This window comes from Trachemys scripta, chromosome 3 (genome assembly GCF_013100865.1).
Source record: "Trachemys scripta elegans isolate TJP31775 chromosome 3, CAS_Tse_1.0, whole genome shotgun sequence".
NCBI classification, from domain to species: domain Eukaryota; kingdom Metazoa; phylum Chordata; order Testudines; family Emydidae; genus Trachemys; species Trachemys scripta.
In genome coordinates this window covers 50538571-50552794 of record NC_048300.1, presented here as the reverse complement: position 1 = coordinate 50552794, position 14224 = coordinate 50538571, and the positions used below count along the sequence as shown (strand labels likewise).

At 42.4% G+C, this 14224-nt stretch overlaps 1 protein-coding gene across 13 annotated transcripts in view; it reads left to right on the top strand.

Annotated features, from left to right (window-relative positions):
• ENAH (ENAH actin regulator) overlaps positions 1-14224 on the top strand; it is a 181462-nt gene that overhangs the window by 148881 nt on the left and 18357 nt on the right. For 6 of the 13 annotated variants that reach the window (XM_034764682.1, XM_034764680.1, XM_034764679.1 and 3 more), the window contains 5 exons: positions 7989-8308; positions 9587-10378; positions 12795-13093; positions 13385-13509; positions 14001-14055. In XM_034764682.1, coding sequence (XP_034620573.1) covers positions 7989-8308; positions 9587-10378; positions 12795-13093; positions 13385-13509; positions 14001-14055 — 1591 coding nt within the window. The remainder of the gene's footprint in view (positions 1-7988; positions 8309-9586; positions 10379-12794; positions 13094-13384; positions 13510-14000; positions 14056-14224) is intronic. The other 7 variants (XM_034764686.1, XM_034764688.1, XM_034764687.1 and 4 more) reach the window with 2 other exon arrangements.

Below are 14224 nucleotides of genomic sequence, written 5' to 3'. Positions count from 1 at the left end.
GATACTGTGGGTTCACCTCTTAACTTTCCTTTCTTCTTCGAGTAATGTCCCTATGGGTGACCCACTTTAGGTGCACTTGCGTCCCTGCGCTGCTGATTGGAGAACTTTGGTAGCAATGTCCATTCGGCCCCGCACACATGCTGTCCCTCCTTTTGCTGTGCCATACCATCAATGGTATGCCAAACAACGTTGGAGCGTTTAGGCTGGCCTTCGTCATTGACCCTATCGATACCGTTGTCTCAGCACTGACAGCCACCACTGATACTGCCCTCCACTTCACCACAGGAATTCAGATACTCAAAAGACCTTACAGTATCTGATGTACCTGAGTCTCCACTACTTGGTACTGGGGCTTTGGTACTGACTCTGTCCTGAACTCTGGAGTCTCCACAGGCATTATACCATGCACCTCGATTCTCCAGTCGAGAATCAGCAAGCAGGACGACGTTGTATCCCATTGCTCTTTCCATGCACCTTATAGTGCCCATTACCAATCTGGGCCTTCACAGACGTATTGTCCACCGGGACCCATTCTGCCATTCCAATGGCCTTACTGGGACCCATGAGAGGCATATTGACATCATTCCTCCCAAACATCTAGCGCAGCCCACCATGAATCAAGGCACCCTCCATCTGCCTCTGCATCCAGAATTTCTGAACTTCCCGAATAGATGAGGGAGGAACAAGAGGCCAACCTTGATGAAGAGGTCACAACCCTGACCAACATCTTTTCCTCTTCACCAGATGAAGCAGTGATGCCCCCTCACCGTCTCTAATAGACAACTTTAAACTTTTTCAAGACCTAGCTTAACAGGGTGGTAGACACTCTGCAGTTACCTCTAAAGAAGGTAAAAGAATCACACCATAAACTGATAGACATTTTGTACTCTTCTTTCTCATCCAGAGTAGCCCTCCCCATCAGTGAGGCTCTATTGGAGCCCACCAAGCTTTTACGGCAGACACCCGCATCGGTTGTGCCAACCTGTAAACAAGTCGATAAGAAATATTACATCCCAGCCAAAGATACAGAATTTCTTTTCTCCCATCCACACCCTAATTCTATCACTATGGATGCGGTAACTCCAGAGGTTGTCAACACCAGGCAAAGTGCACCCTCTATGATAGAGATTGGAAACACCTCAACCTATTTATTCTTAATCTTCAGCCATGCTTATTCTTCGGCTATGCTATAATTCCGCATTGCAAATTACCAAGCACTGACAGCAAAATACAACTACTTCAGTTATTCCCAAATCAGTTTGTTTATTGATCAGCTTCAGAATCACACAGAGATCAGTTTAGGGCCGTTATCAATGAAGGACAACTGAAGTGGCCAAGACGACACTTCAATCAGCACTCGACGCAGCCGATACCATGGCACGATCCATCTCTACAGCAGTTGTGATGCAACAAGCCCCTTGGCTACATTTGTTTGGCTTCCCCAAGAAAGTACAGATGACCTGTGGAGGACCTTCCCTTTGAAGGCACCAAATTGTTTGCAGAAAAGATGGACGCATCTCTCCATATGCTCAAAGACTTCAGGGTTACTCTGCGGTCATTTGGGATTTGTACACCTGGACAGAAGAGAGAATACAGTTCTCAGCCCTCAAATCACATACTATCAATTTCAACGTTTTTATGAGCCACAAAAGAGAGTCTAGATTCTCAAAGCACAAAACATTGGGCCCACAATCATCATCTTCCCAAACATCCATTTCAAAACATCAATTTTGACGGATTGGTCGTGGTGCCAACAGACCACTCCCTCCAGTGCCACCTGACACTGACCAGCCCTTTTCATCCCTTTGGATGCCACGTTGCTCTGTTCCGCAGCATGTGGGGATAGATAACATCCAACAAATGGGTGAGAGAAATCATCCGTAATGGATATCGTTCATTTTACCTCCCTCCCTCCCCACAACACCCTTCCTGTCCCTCTTCAGGGACTCTTTCACAAGAGTTTATTGTGACAAGAGAGAGATCACTTCCTCCATGTAGGATTCATAGAACCAGTACCTCAGCAAGTACAAGGCAAAGGTTTTACTTCCCTTTTTCTGGGGTATTGGAAAGTAAGGAAAGTTGGAAACCCATACTGGAGCTCGGAGCACTCAAGTTCGTCAAGGCTCAAAAATGCAAAATGGTCACGCTAGCAGCAATTATTCCAACTTTGGAACAGGGGGGACTGGTTCTTGGCCCTTGATCTTCAGGATGCTTATTTCTATATTTCTAGGGTGACCAGGCGTCCTGTTTTTAAGCCCTCCTGCAGGTGTCCCTACTTTTTCTTTAAAAAGGGCAAATTGTCCTGTATTTTCTGTCTCCCACACAATCAGTACTGGCGGGTCCTGCTGCTGGCCGGATCCTTGCTCACCAGCTGCCGGCTCACCAGCGGTGAGTGGTGGGGTCCAATGGTCGACTATGGGGGTGGGTGTGCAAGGCTGGTGGTGGGGCAAAGCTGCAGCGCATGAAGCCTGCCTGCTCCACCTGCTGATCACTCAGCACAGCTCCCACTGCATGCTGGCTCTTGGCCAGCAGGACCCCACCCCCTGTCCCTTTTCCAGACAGCACAGGTTGCGAGCTGCTGTGGCTGGTGAGTGCGGGCAGGTGCCAGGTGGCGGCCGGTTATGTGTCACCTCTGCTACCCACCCATCGGCCCTTTAAGTGATCCCCCTCTCGCTGTCCTCACTCTGCATTGCCCTCCACACGTACACCCCCAGCCCTGCTGCTCCTCCATATTCCCCCTCTAGTGGGGTACGTCCCGCTCCCAGCGCTGTGCAGAGAACTAGCCCCCGGTCGGAGTGCTCAACTCACCAGCAGCCTCCTTCCTTCCCCCACTGCCTGGGCATAGGGAAATATGGTCACCCTATTTCTCTCAAAGGTCTTCTGAGACGAGAGGTACAATCCCTCCTAACATTAGAAGAGATCAATCCTGTCCTACCAGACTTCATTGGAAAGTGGTTCTGTTCCTGGTACTTACTGTTCCTGAAGGAAAATGGGTGGTAGAGACCCATTCTGGACCTAATGTCTGCGAACACCTCTGTCCACTCTCAACGGTTCAGAATACTAGTTCTAGCAGAAATAATTCCCTCTTGGGATCCAGAAGATTGGTTTGTTTCCCTTGACCTTCAGGACGCTTATTTTTATATCCGCTTGCATGGACATTACCTGTGTTTTGTGATGTTCAGGGACCACAAACAGCATTCTGCATTCTATCCTTCGGCCTCTCCACTGCCCTGAGGGTTTTACCAATGATCTTTCGCTTGTCACAGCCCATCTTTGCCAGACTTCAACTTAGTTCTCAGTGTGCTAAGGGGGCCCCCATTTGAACTCCTGGAGAACAGTTTCCTCCTTCATTTGTCTGTCAGTCTCACAGCTCATAGCCATCACCTCAGCCAGGAGGGTAGGGGAGATTGGAGCCTTGATGGATGGTCCATTATACGCAGTGTGCTGTTGTGATAAGGCGACACTATGTTCACACCCTTGCTTCCTACATAAAATTGCTTCAGAATTCCACATTAATCAGGAGATTCACCTACCGGTGTTTTTGTCCCAAGCCTCTCCCTTCACTCTTTAAGAGAAGAAACATGCCTCCATATGATGGATATAAGAGCTTTTGCCTTTTTATCTCAACAGACTGAGTTCTTTAGTGCTTTCCATCCCAATTGCAGAATGAATGAAAGGACATCCGATGCACGCAAAAAACATCCAAATGGTTTGTGGGATGCTTCTTAACCTGTTATAAAGCTTCTGGGGGTTGCTCCCCTCCAAGGGTGATAGCTCTTTCCACCAGGGCTCAATCTACCTTTGTAGCCCTATTGAAAATCATACTTCTCTCCGACATCTACAGGACAGCAACCTGCTCTTCGATGTACATGTCTTACCAGCACTACGCTCTTATGGCTGCTTCCAGATCTGGCAAGGCTTCCAGTGTGTTCTACAGTCGGTACCGCACCTGTAGGGACACTACTCAAAGTAGGAGAGGTTACTTACCTTGTACCATAACTGGAATTCTTCAAGAAGTGATCCTGATGGGTGTTGCACTAATAACCCTTCTTCCATGCTGCTTTGGAGTCATTTCGCTGGACTTTTATGATTGAGAAGAAACTGGAGTGGTGGCAATCTCCCTGTCCCTCCCAAATATACCCTCATACTGGAGCATGAGGCTATCTAGGGCACAGGCGCAGACCTGTAGATGCTCCTGATGAAAATCTTTGATCAAGAGTGCTCAGTCACTCCATTATCTCCATCATTTATGAAAATATTGAATAGTACCAGACCCAAAATAAATCCCTGTGGCACCTCACTGGATACAATATCCCAGTTTGACAGTGAACCATTGATAACTGCTCTTTGTGTAGTCTTTTAACCAGTTATGCACCCTCGGTGCAGTCATTTTCTCTAGACCACATTTCCCTAGTTTGCTTATATGAATGTCATCTGGGACTGTCGCAAAAGCCTTGCTAAATTCAAGATATATCATATCTACTGCTTCCCCATATCTAGAAGGCCAGTAACCCTGTCGAAGTAAATTAGGTTAGTTTGGCATGCTTTGTTTTTGTCAAATCCATGCTGGCAATTCCTTATAACCCTATTGTCCTCTAAGTTCTTACAAATTAATTGTTTAATAATTTGTTCCAGTATCTTTCCATGTATCATAGTTTGGCTAACTGGTCTATAATTTCCTGGGTCCTCTATTTTCCCTTTTAAAGACTATGGTCTGCCCTTCTTTAGTCCTCTGGGACTTCACCCATTTACCATGAGTTCTTGAAGATAGGCTTGCAATGCAGATCATTCAGTTTTACAATACACTATCTTGAATTTTCAGTGCCATTCAGATATTAGTTTTTTAGTAACCCACATTTTAAATTGTAATTAGAATAATTTAGTCCTAGTGATTGTGTAATTAACTTTTGGCTGCAAGATAGCATTTGTGGCACAGTTTTAACATTTCTGTAATATTTCAACCAGAGTAAAAAGTCCTAAGAGAATAACTAAATTATTATTAAGTAGTTATTTAATAGTGGCATGAGTGGTCTGATTTAATGATTATTACAGAGGGAAAAAAATACTGCACACGTCTTTCTTCCCTGGAAATGTAGATTATAATTTCCCCTGAGTCAACAGAAACTAGGTAGGAACAAGAGCAATTGTTACAGTAGTCTGTGTGGCCTTGGGAAACTAATGTTTTAGAGTCTGACTGGAGGCCTATACCCTTAGACACAGAAAAGAAAACGGTGATGAAATAGTCTGGGAGCATAATATAGTAAAATCTCATTCCATGGGCAAATTAGTGAGAGAAAAGTAAGGAAGGTATCATTTGATTTATAAAAATCAACAGAATCATAATTTCAGTGATGTCACCCTCTGCAGTGTGGCGGTGGGAACTCACCGCCCCCCTCCGCTCTTGGCTCTCAGCTACAGGTCCTCTGATTGGTGGAAATTTTGATAATACAGCATTGTTGGAAATAGATCAAGCTAGGGATCATTCAAAGACCCTTTCTCCCACAATGAATGATACCAAACATGACAAGCCAAGTGTGTAGATATATATTTGAGAAAATGTTTAAAAATCAACTTTTAAAAATTATACTTCAACATAGGGATGCATTGCTTACATATAAACGACACTTGCCTTGGCTAATTCTGGGGAAATTAGCCTTGACGTGTAGGGCTGAAAACGTTTATTCATCAAAGTCATTATTGGTGTCATCTCTGCTAGGGCACCACCGCTAGACACATTGATCTTCATCCATGCTGCACTCACATATCTCCATACAAGGCAGGCTGCTGGCCAATCATTTGCAAGGTGGTTTTGCACACAAGCATTTGATTAGCTGAAGGATTGATTCTGGAGCGGGTAATATTTCACACACAACTAGTGTAATCAGTCCATCCTCCAAGACTGATAGAGGAGGGTAGTTTTGGATGTGCTAGTTCATCCCAGACCCATTCCATTGCTTGATAATTTGCATCTCTGTCTATGCAAAAATCCAGAGTTCAGTAGCATCTATATGGCTTTGATGGCATTGGCATGCAAGATAATTTTAGTGTCCGCTTTCTCATGAGTACTACAAAGAAACTCCATTGAACAGTGCAAGCCAGCAGCTTCATTACTCCATGAAATGACAGAATTCTTCAGGCAATCCCTTGTATGTTGAAGCATTTTTCCTGCAAGGTATGTGGTTAACTTGTCCTTTGTGCAAGTATGAGACAAGTATGGAGATATTTGTGGAGTCCGTTATTTTGGTTTGGACAAGTACAATGCCATTGAGTCTCTTCTCTCTGGTAATATTTTTAATCAATTCCATTGCATACGTGTCAAACATGAGGTGCAATTAGTCATATATTCAGTATTTTCTCTGTAGCCTCATCATGAAGTGTTCAGCCATATCTCAGCAGGAGTTAATAGTTTCTGGTTTGTCAAGAGTTTGTACCTCAGTCATACGATCTATGATTGCTACGCTGAAAGGCCTACGCAGGCATAAGGTACTGGTCATGTTGCCAGTAGATGCTGGTGTAGGAAGATCATGCAAGATGTGCATTAGTTTGTTTTTTGCCTGGCACATTTGAACTATTCCATTGCATCCAAACATCAGTTGTGGTGCCACAAAGCACTTGTACTTCCCAAAATCTCACATAGTTCAACATCACTCTGAGGTCTGGACATAACCAGGAGATGAGTAAACAATGACCTGTCTGGGGCTAGCTCTGTAATAGTTCCTGCCAGTTTCACTCTGACTTGTTTGCATTCGAGTACAGTTTTAGTCTGCTCTTCTTGATTGGAGCCCATAGATTGACAGAGCCTTGGATAATTCTGTAGGGTTTGAAGGCTTCATATAAGTCATGACCCAGAGTAACCATTCGACTGACGTCTTTAGCTAGCTCATCACTGAAGACTGCTTCTGTCATTCTATTAATGAGTTCCAGTCCATCATACATGAATAGGTTGCCAGTACGAGTAAGCCCCTTCTTAGCATTTAACGGCACCTAATGAGCCTAGATGGTGCTTGGTTACTTCTGGAGAAGTCACCCTAGACATGCTTAATTTCATTCAAAATTTGATGGAGTTCTGAGGATGTCAGGAAAAATCTGGAAAGAACACTTAAGTGCTGTTATGCCCCCCACCCCTCAAAACGAATTTCATTGCTCTGTTTTCATGTTCTGGGGCTTTATCTGAACCAACTGCACAGAAGGGGGCATTTAACAATCCAGTTTCCTTTTTGAAATCCTCCCATATGTCAGGGTCAGACTTTTCTACACCTCTTATTTCATTGAGGTACCAGATCAAATAAAGAACAGCAAAGACTGAACCATCTTAATGTATCCCTGCACCATCACTGATTCATCTTCATCGAATTTCAGTCTGGAGCACCTCAAAGCAATCCCTGCCTTCTAATCTTAATAGTGTGGAATTTTAATCCTATCATAAGTCATCTTATTTGTGTGTCTCAGTGTGCTATTGTAATATTTCCTTAAATATTTGATTGAAATCCAAGACTTTTTTTGTCTTCTTAGACTCTAACAGGAAATTTTCATTAATCTGTTTTTGATTTATAAAAACATTGTCCAGAACTTGAGAGATCTGAACAAATATGGACACAGAACTTGGAAACATTTAGCCAGCAAACAAAGTTAATTATGGTAAAATGGAACACTGAGTGCAGTCGTGAAGGACTTAACTAACCTAGGAAAAAGGTGTTTTAGAATGTGTTAGCTGGCACTCATCTCATTCTAAAACTAATGTGGACAAGACAAGTTGTACTTAAGCATGTGTAAAACATCAGCTATTACTATAGATTTAGCACATGCTAGACAACATGTTCTAAAAACCACCTTTTTATCTTAGTCAAGACTTCTTACAACAGCATCCTTAGGCAAATGCACACACAAAAAACTTTAATGACAAAGCAAATTTGCACATATTTTGTTACTTTATAGTACTCCTGCATCTTTTCTTCAGTTTAACCTTTCCCTTGTTTTCTCTATTGCAGACAGTTGCAAGAGCAGCAACGGCAGAAGGAGCTTGAACGGGAGAGACTGGATCGTGAGAGAATGGAACGGGAGAGGCTGGAGAGAGAGAGACTAGAAAGGGAAAGACTTGAGAGAGAGCGACTAGAACAGGAGCAGTTGGAGAGAGAGCGGCAAGAAAGGGAACGGCAGGAACGCCTAGAAAGGGAGAAACAAGAAAGGGAGAGGCAAGATCGAGAGAGACTTGAACGACTTGAACGGGAAAGACAAGAAAGAGAACGTCAGGAACAATTAGAAAGGGAACAACTGGAGTGGGAGAGAGAGAGAAGAATTTCAAATGCTGGTAAGAATTTCAAAACTGAATGTATTCAAGTACTGGCTTGACTGTTTGTTTGTGTTTGGTCAATGAAGTGGGACAGGGCAGAGTTGACAGTAAGTATTTATGTGAAGACAAAATCTGTTTCTCAATCGCATATATCTTAATTTTTCTGGGATTAGCTTCTTTTATTTAACTATTGTAATTCTGGATGCCTGACCTCAGGAGAACATCCTTTTCTCTAGAATTGTCATAATTTCCAATAACTGAAATAAAATGAGTAAATGGTGCTTATTGTTTACTGTATTTTCTAATTGCACAAAAGGTTTTTGAATTTGTTGGCACCCGAAGACATGACCATTTGAAGATTAACATTTCTAAATACTTTATAGTCTACTTTGATCAATTAAGCAAGACCATATACATTCTTATGTATTCTGATAATGACACCATTGGCTTAAGAGAATCTGTACACTCTAGAGGTGTGCACATGCATAGGCCAGCTTGGTAACATCGCAAGGCAGATATCACACCAAGAGTCTTATTTCTTATTTATCAATTAATATGGTTTATATTAAGATATCAGTTTTTGATGTATCAGTAGATATAACCTGTAGCAAACTATCTGCAGCAAGCTAGGATCCAAAGATAAGCCAGGAGCTAACTTCACTTTCTGAATTTTGTAATGTAATGATACATGTAGTTAAGCATTTCTTAATTACTTAACTTAATGCATGTGAGAAATCAACTGCTGGTGAAACTAAACCATCAAATGTAAAACAAATTGCTTGAGAAGAAAGTATTGATTTCTTTGTGTTACACTTTGAATATTTTTACTCTTGTATGGAGTGATCTCCCTATTCTCGGGAGGGGAAGAATCAGGTTTACTTACTGCCTATATGTTAGTTTTATTGGTGAAATTAGAATGAATGTTAAGATCACTACACTTGAGTTGCAACCAATCAAAGGTAAAGCTGATATGGAAGGACCAATTAGTAAATCCTGTTGCCTAATCCATTTCACTAATGGAATTTGAGAACTTATGCCATAGTTCTTTAGATTTCCAGAATGTGCTTGTAAATTCAAATGTTGGCACAAAAATAGTTGGTGAAATAAAAAATAGATTTTTATAGTATGTAAAAACTTTCCTAGCAGTATTTTCACTTGTGCCTAATCCTCTGGTACTAACTATAGTCTACATTTATACATTTTGTTTGAATGCTGATTTTGTTGCTTCATTAGCTCCCTTTTTCTCTCTCTCCTTTTTTATCCTGCCTTTGCTGCTGCTTTCCATCTTCTGTCCAGCTTCATCTTTCGACAACTCCCTGTATAGCACACCACTTCCTGAATACTCCAGTTGCCAGCCTCCTTCAGCACCTCCTCCATCATATGCAAAAGCAATATCAGCACCAGGGTCAGATTCCACTCCGGATTACGCTGTAGTGACTACTGCACCACCGACTTCCACTCCCCCTACACCGCCACTAAGGCATTCCGCATCACGTTTTGCTACATCTTTAGGCTCCGCCTTCCACCCTGTTCTTCCCCATTATGCTACAGTTCCTCGTCCTCTGAACAAAAATTCTCGACCACCTTCTCCTGTGAATGCCCCAACTTCTTTGCCTCCAAATACAAAGTCCATTGTCTGGTCTGCTCCCAGTTTTGCACCACTTCCCCCATCTCCGCCAGTAATGATCAGCAGCCCACCGGGCAAAGCTACTGGTCCAAGACCTGTCCTGCCAATTTCTGCTTCTAGTTCTGTGTCCCAAATGCCCCAGTCTCCTCCTCCTCCCAATGGGCTTCCTGAGTCTGTAACTTACCCAGTTCCTTCACCTTCTACCTCAGATTCAACGCCGCCGCCTCCACCACCACTGCCTTCCTTTCCACCTATCTCACTCTCTGGACCTCAAACTTCGCCTTCTCCTAGCTCCCCTAATGCCTCAACTCCCTCATCCAAGCCTAGTGTTCTCCCTTCTCCCTCTGCAGCTACCCCTGCCTCTGTTGAGAACTCTCTAAACTCTGTGCTGGGAGACTCCTCTGCTTCTGAGCCAGTCTTGCAGGCAGCCTCTCAGCTGATTGAACCTCCGACCCAGCAGGGTAAGGCTTTCTGTTATTGCTATTAATTAACTAATCAGGAACGCACCCAAAACCAATTTGCATCAAACCCTTAATTGTCTTAAATTAATAGAATACTTTTGAAAATTGCAGTGATCTTAATACTGCAACAAAATACAGTTTTTGAAGGGATGATAGAGGATATTATAAAGCTCTGAAGAGAAGAAGAGTTGGGATAATATGCTCTGTGAAAGATTTAACTACATATCTAGAATCGTTGGGTCTTATTTTTCAAGAACTATTTGAGTCGTGATTATTTGATGAATTCTGCATCATTAGTTTATTTAGAATTCCCTGAAACTAGGTAGTAGTAGTAGTAAATTCCTAATTGCAGTGTGAACCAAGGGAGCATATGATGGAGCTTTGAATGTGTGAATTGGTCTTAGTGAAAAGTAATCTGAACCATTTACTGATACTTATGAGGTAGTTCAAGTATTAGCTATATGTATGTAATTACTACAAGATATATCTGGACTGTGTGAATTTGTGAATACACACACTCATGTGCTAGACCAGATCTACACATAGAGCAGGGGTGGGCAAACTTTTTGGCTCGAGGGCCACATCTAGGTATGGAAATTGTGTGGTGGGCCATCAGTACTCATGAAATTGGGGGTTGGGATGTGGGAGGGGGCAAGGGCTCCAGCTGGGGTCGGACCAGAAATGAGGAGTTCAGGGTGCGAGAGGGGGCTCTGGGCTGGGGTAGGGATGTGGGGGGTGTGTGCGGGCTCTGAGGTGGGGCTAGGGATGAGGGGTTTGAGGTGCAGGAGGGTGCTCCGGGCTGGGACTGTGGGGTTCGGAGGGTGGGAGGGGATCAGTGCTGGGGCGGGGGGTAGGCCACAGGAGGGGGTCAGGGGTGCAGGCTCCGGATGGCGCTTACCTCAAGCAGCTCCAAGAAGCAGCGGCATGACTCCCCTCTGACTCCTACGCAGAGGCACGGCCAGGCGGCTCTGCCCACTGCCCCATCCGCAGGCGCCACCCCCTGCAGCTCACATTGGCCATGGTTCCCAGCCAATGGGAGCTGCAGAGGCAGCGTGTGAAACCCCCCGGCTGTACCTACATGTAGGAGCCGGAGGGGGGGACATGCTGCTGCTTCCGGGAGCTGCGCAGAGTCATGGCACACGCAGAGTGGAGCAAGCCCCTGACTCTGCTCCCCAGCTGGAGCTCGAGGTCCAGATTAAAACGACTGAAGGGCCGGATGTGGCCCCCGGGCCATAGTTTGCCCACCCCGGACAGAGTCACACCAGTTTAGCTACAATTAGTTCTAAATTCTAGTTACAGTGATGCAAAAGCTTGTGCATGCTCTTAATTTGATATAAACCTAGTTTAAAATAATTCAAGTCAACAATCAACAGGTTTTAAGTTGACATAAACAAGGATTAAAAAGATTTGAGTATCCATGCATACGTCTGCACCAGTTAAACTAAATACTAATTTTAGCTAAAGTGGTGCAACTTTTACGTGAAGTCAAGCTCTTAAATTTACTAAGTTGGATGATGATCTTCCACTCAAATAATTTATTAAGATGTTTTATAATAATCAGAAAAAGTTAAAAAAAAAAAAAATTACGTTAGTTTCATATATAATTGCTTGTTTGTGCTCATGGAATAAACTCTTTTTGCATTTGTAGTAATACTTAAACAATGCTCTTCCTCAAAGCATATACTGCATATCATTCTCAATTTAGAGAATTAAAGGAGTCATATGAAATGTATTTTTTTCACAAAATTAAAAACAGTTGCTCTCCCTATAAACTTTATCTTACAAGAATAACAATTCTCTAACTCACTAGTGTATTTTGTATTTAATAATTAGAATTAAGTTCTGAAATATTTACAGATAAGATGTATTTATGTAAGTCTAGAAATCAAGTTTCAGAACTTTCAGTTTAACAATAACTTTTAAAAGGTTTGTTTAAATGTTTGGGTGGAGTGGGAGCACCTGCTTGGAAAGTAACATTGCATTTTAGGTTTGCATTCTGAGACCCATTTTGAGTTATCAGGTGAAGGAGTGTTTTTCTCTTATAATCTGTAGTGCTTGTGTTACTCATCGGTTTTCTTTTAAAATTCTGCCCACTTTTCTCTTTATGTAGCAGTTTTTTTGTTATAGTGAAAAGACTGACTAGTGTCATTGTGTTGCATGTCTAAGGATTCTCTTGGCTAACCTCTTCTCTTCTACAGCATTATGTACAATATAATGCTTATTAATGTATTTTAAAAAACTTGTTTTCCCCAAGGTGGATTATTTTTCCTGTGTTTAAACAAGACACAATATTTTTCTAGTTAATTTAGGAAGACTATTTTTTTTCTTAGTATGTACTAAGAAGAAAAGCCCTTATTTCAATGGAAATAAAATCCAGCTCGTCTTAATTCTTAATGTTGTTTTTCGTTTCAAATAGGTGTCATCCAAGGACCACCTGCACCTCCACCCCCACCTCCACTACCACCTGGCCCAGCCCAGTCTTCAGCAGCAATCCCACCTCCCCCAGGTCCACCACCACCACCTCCACTTCCACCCTCAGGGCCACCGCCACCGCCTCCTCTTCCTAGCCAAGTTCCTCCTCCTGTTCCTCCTCCACCTCCTGCCCCTCCTCTCCCTACCTCTGGATTTTCTATGGGATCTATGTCTGAAGACAGTCGCCCTTTAACTGGACTAGCAGCTGCACTCGCTGGAGCCAAACTTAGGAAAGTGTCACGGGTAAATGTAAATCTGGATTTGTCTGTGACTTACACTTCTAAATTCTATGAGGGTAACTTTGAAATAATTTCTACTAACATATTAATAACTTGAATAGCAGGAATAGGTCTACCCAGAGAGCAACTTGACTAATTAAAGCAGAGTTGTTAGATGTATTCATTGAAGCTGTATTTTATGCCCAGGTGATTTTTGTTGTAGTAAGTTACATTAGTGTTTTTCTGCATGAATGTAAAATCATGAATTTATTCAATAGTTCTCAAATATACTATTATTTTGTGTACTGTCATAAAGAGTGAAGAGTTCTCTAGTTCAAGTGGAGGAGCTTCATCTAAAACAGACAGTGTTCGTGGAAATGGACCACTTCCCTTGGGAGGCAGTGGATTAATGGAAGAAATGAGCGCCCTGCTGGCCAGGAGGTAAACAAATAATTGTATTCTTACACAGCTGTAGATAGTATGATAGTTTCACAGTAATCTTAAAGGAATACTGTGAACTTAAAAATCATACCTCTGTCTTAGAATGTACCTACTATTGTAATCTACAACTGAAAAATTACAGAAATATTTTTCCTTTGTGCGTTCATAGCACTTTGTGTACAGTCAACTTTATTTTCACTCGTGAATAGTCAAGTAGCTAGTTTCCTCTGCGTGTGTCTTTTGCTCAGCGGGGTGGGAGCAAAAACCAACATTTTAAATAAGAAAATGTGATTGCAAAACCACTGGTTTTGGCTAGAAGACTCAGTGGAAAGTGTATACTTGAAACTGCTTTTTCCTGTTTTTAAGTTGATCTTGATTTCAAGTCGTGTATGCCTTTAACATTACTAAACAAATATTTTCCATTTTGTAGCTATAACTTTGATACTTAAGCCATCTCCCTTTCATTCTTAACTCATGTTTCTGTCTTTTAGGAGAAGAATTGCTGAAAAGGGATCAACAGAACCAGAGCAGAAAGAGGATAAAACTGTAAATTGATTATTATTTTGCCGGCTTTGAATTATTTAATACCAGGCCATATAAGAAAGCTATTCTAGTGGTTCAAATTACAAATCATTTACAGCTTGTCTTAATGGAAAAATATAACCTCCATTTTTTTCAAAGGGTACAATGGGGTTGTCTTAAACATTTAGTTTAG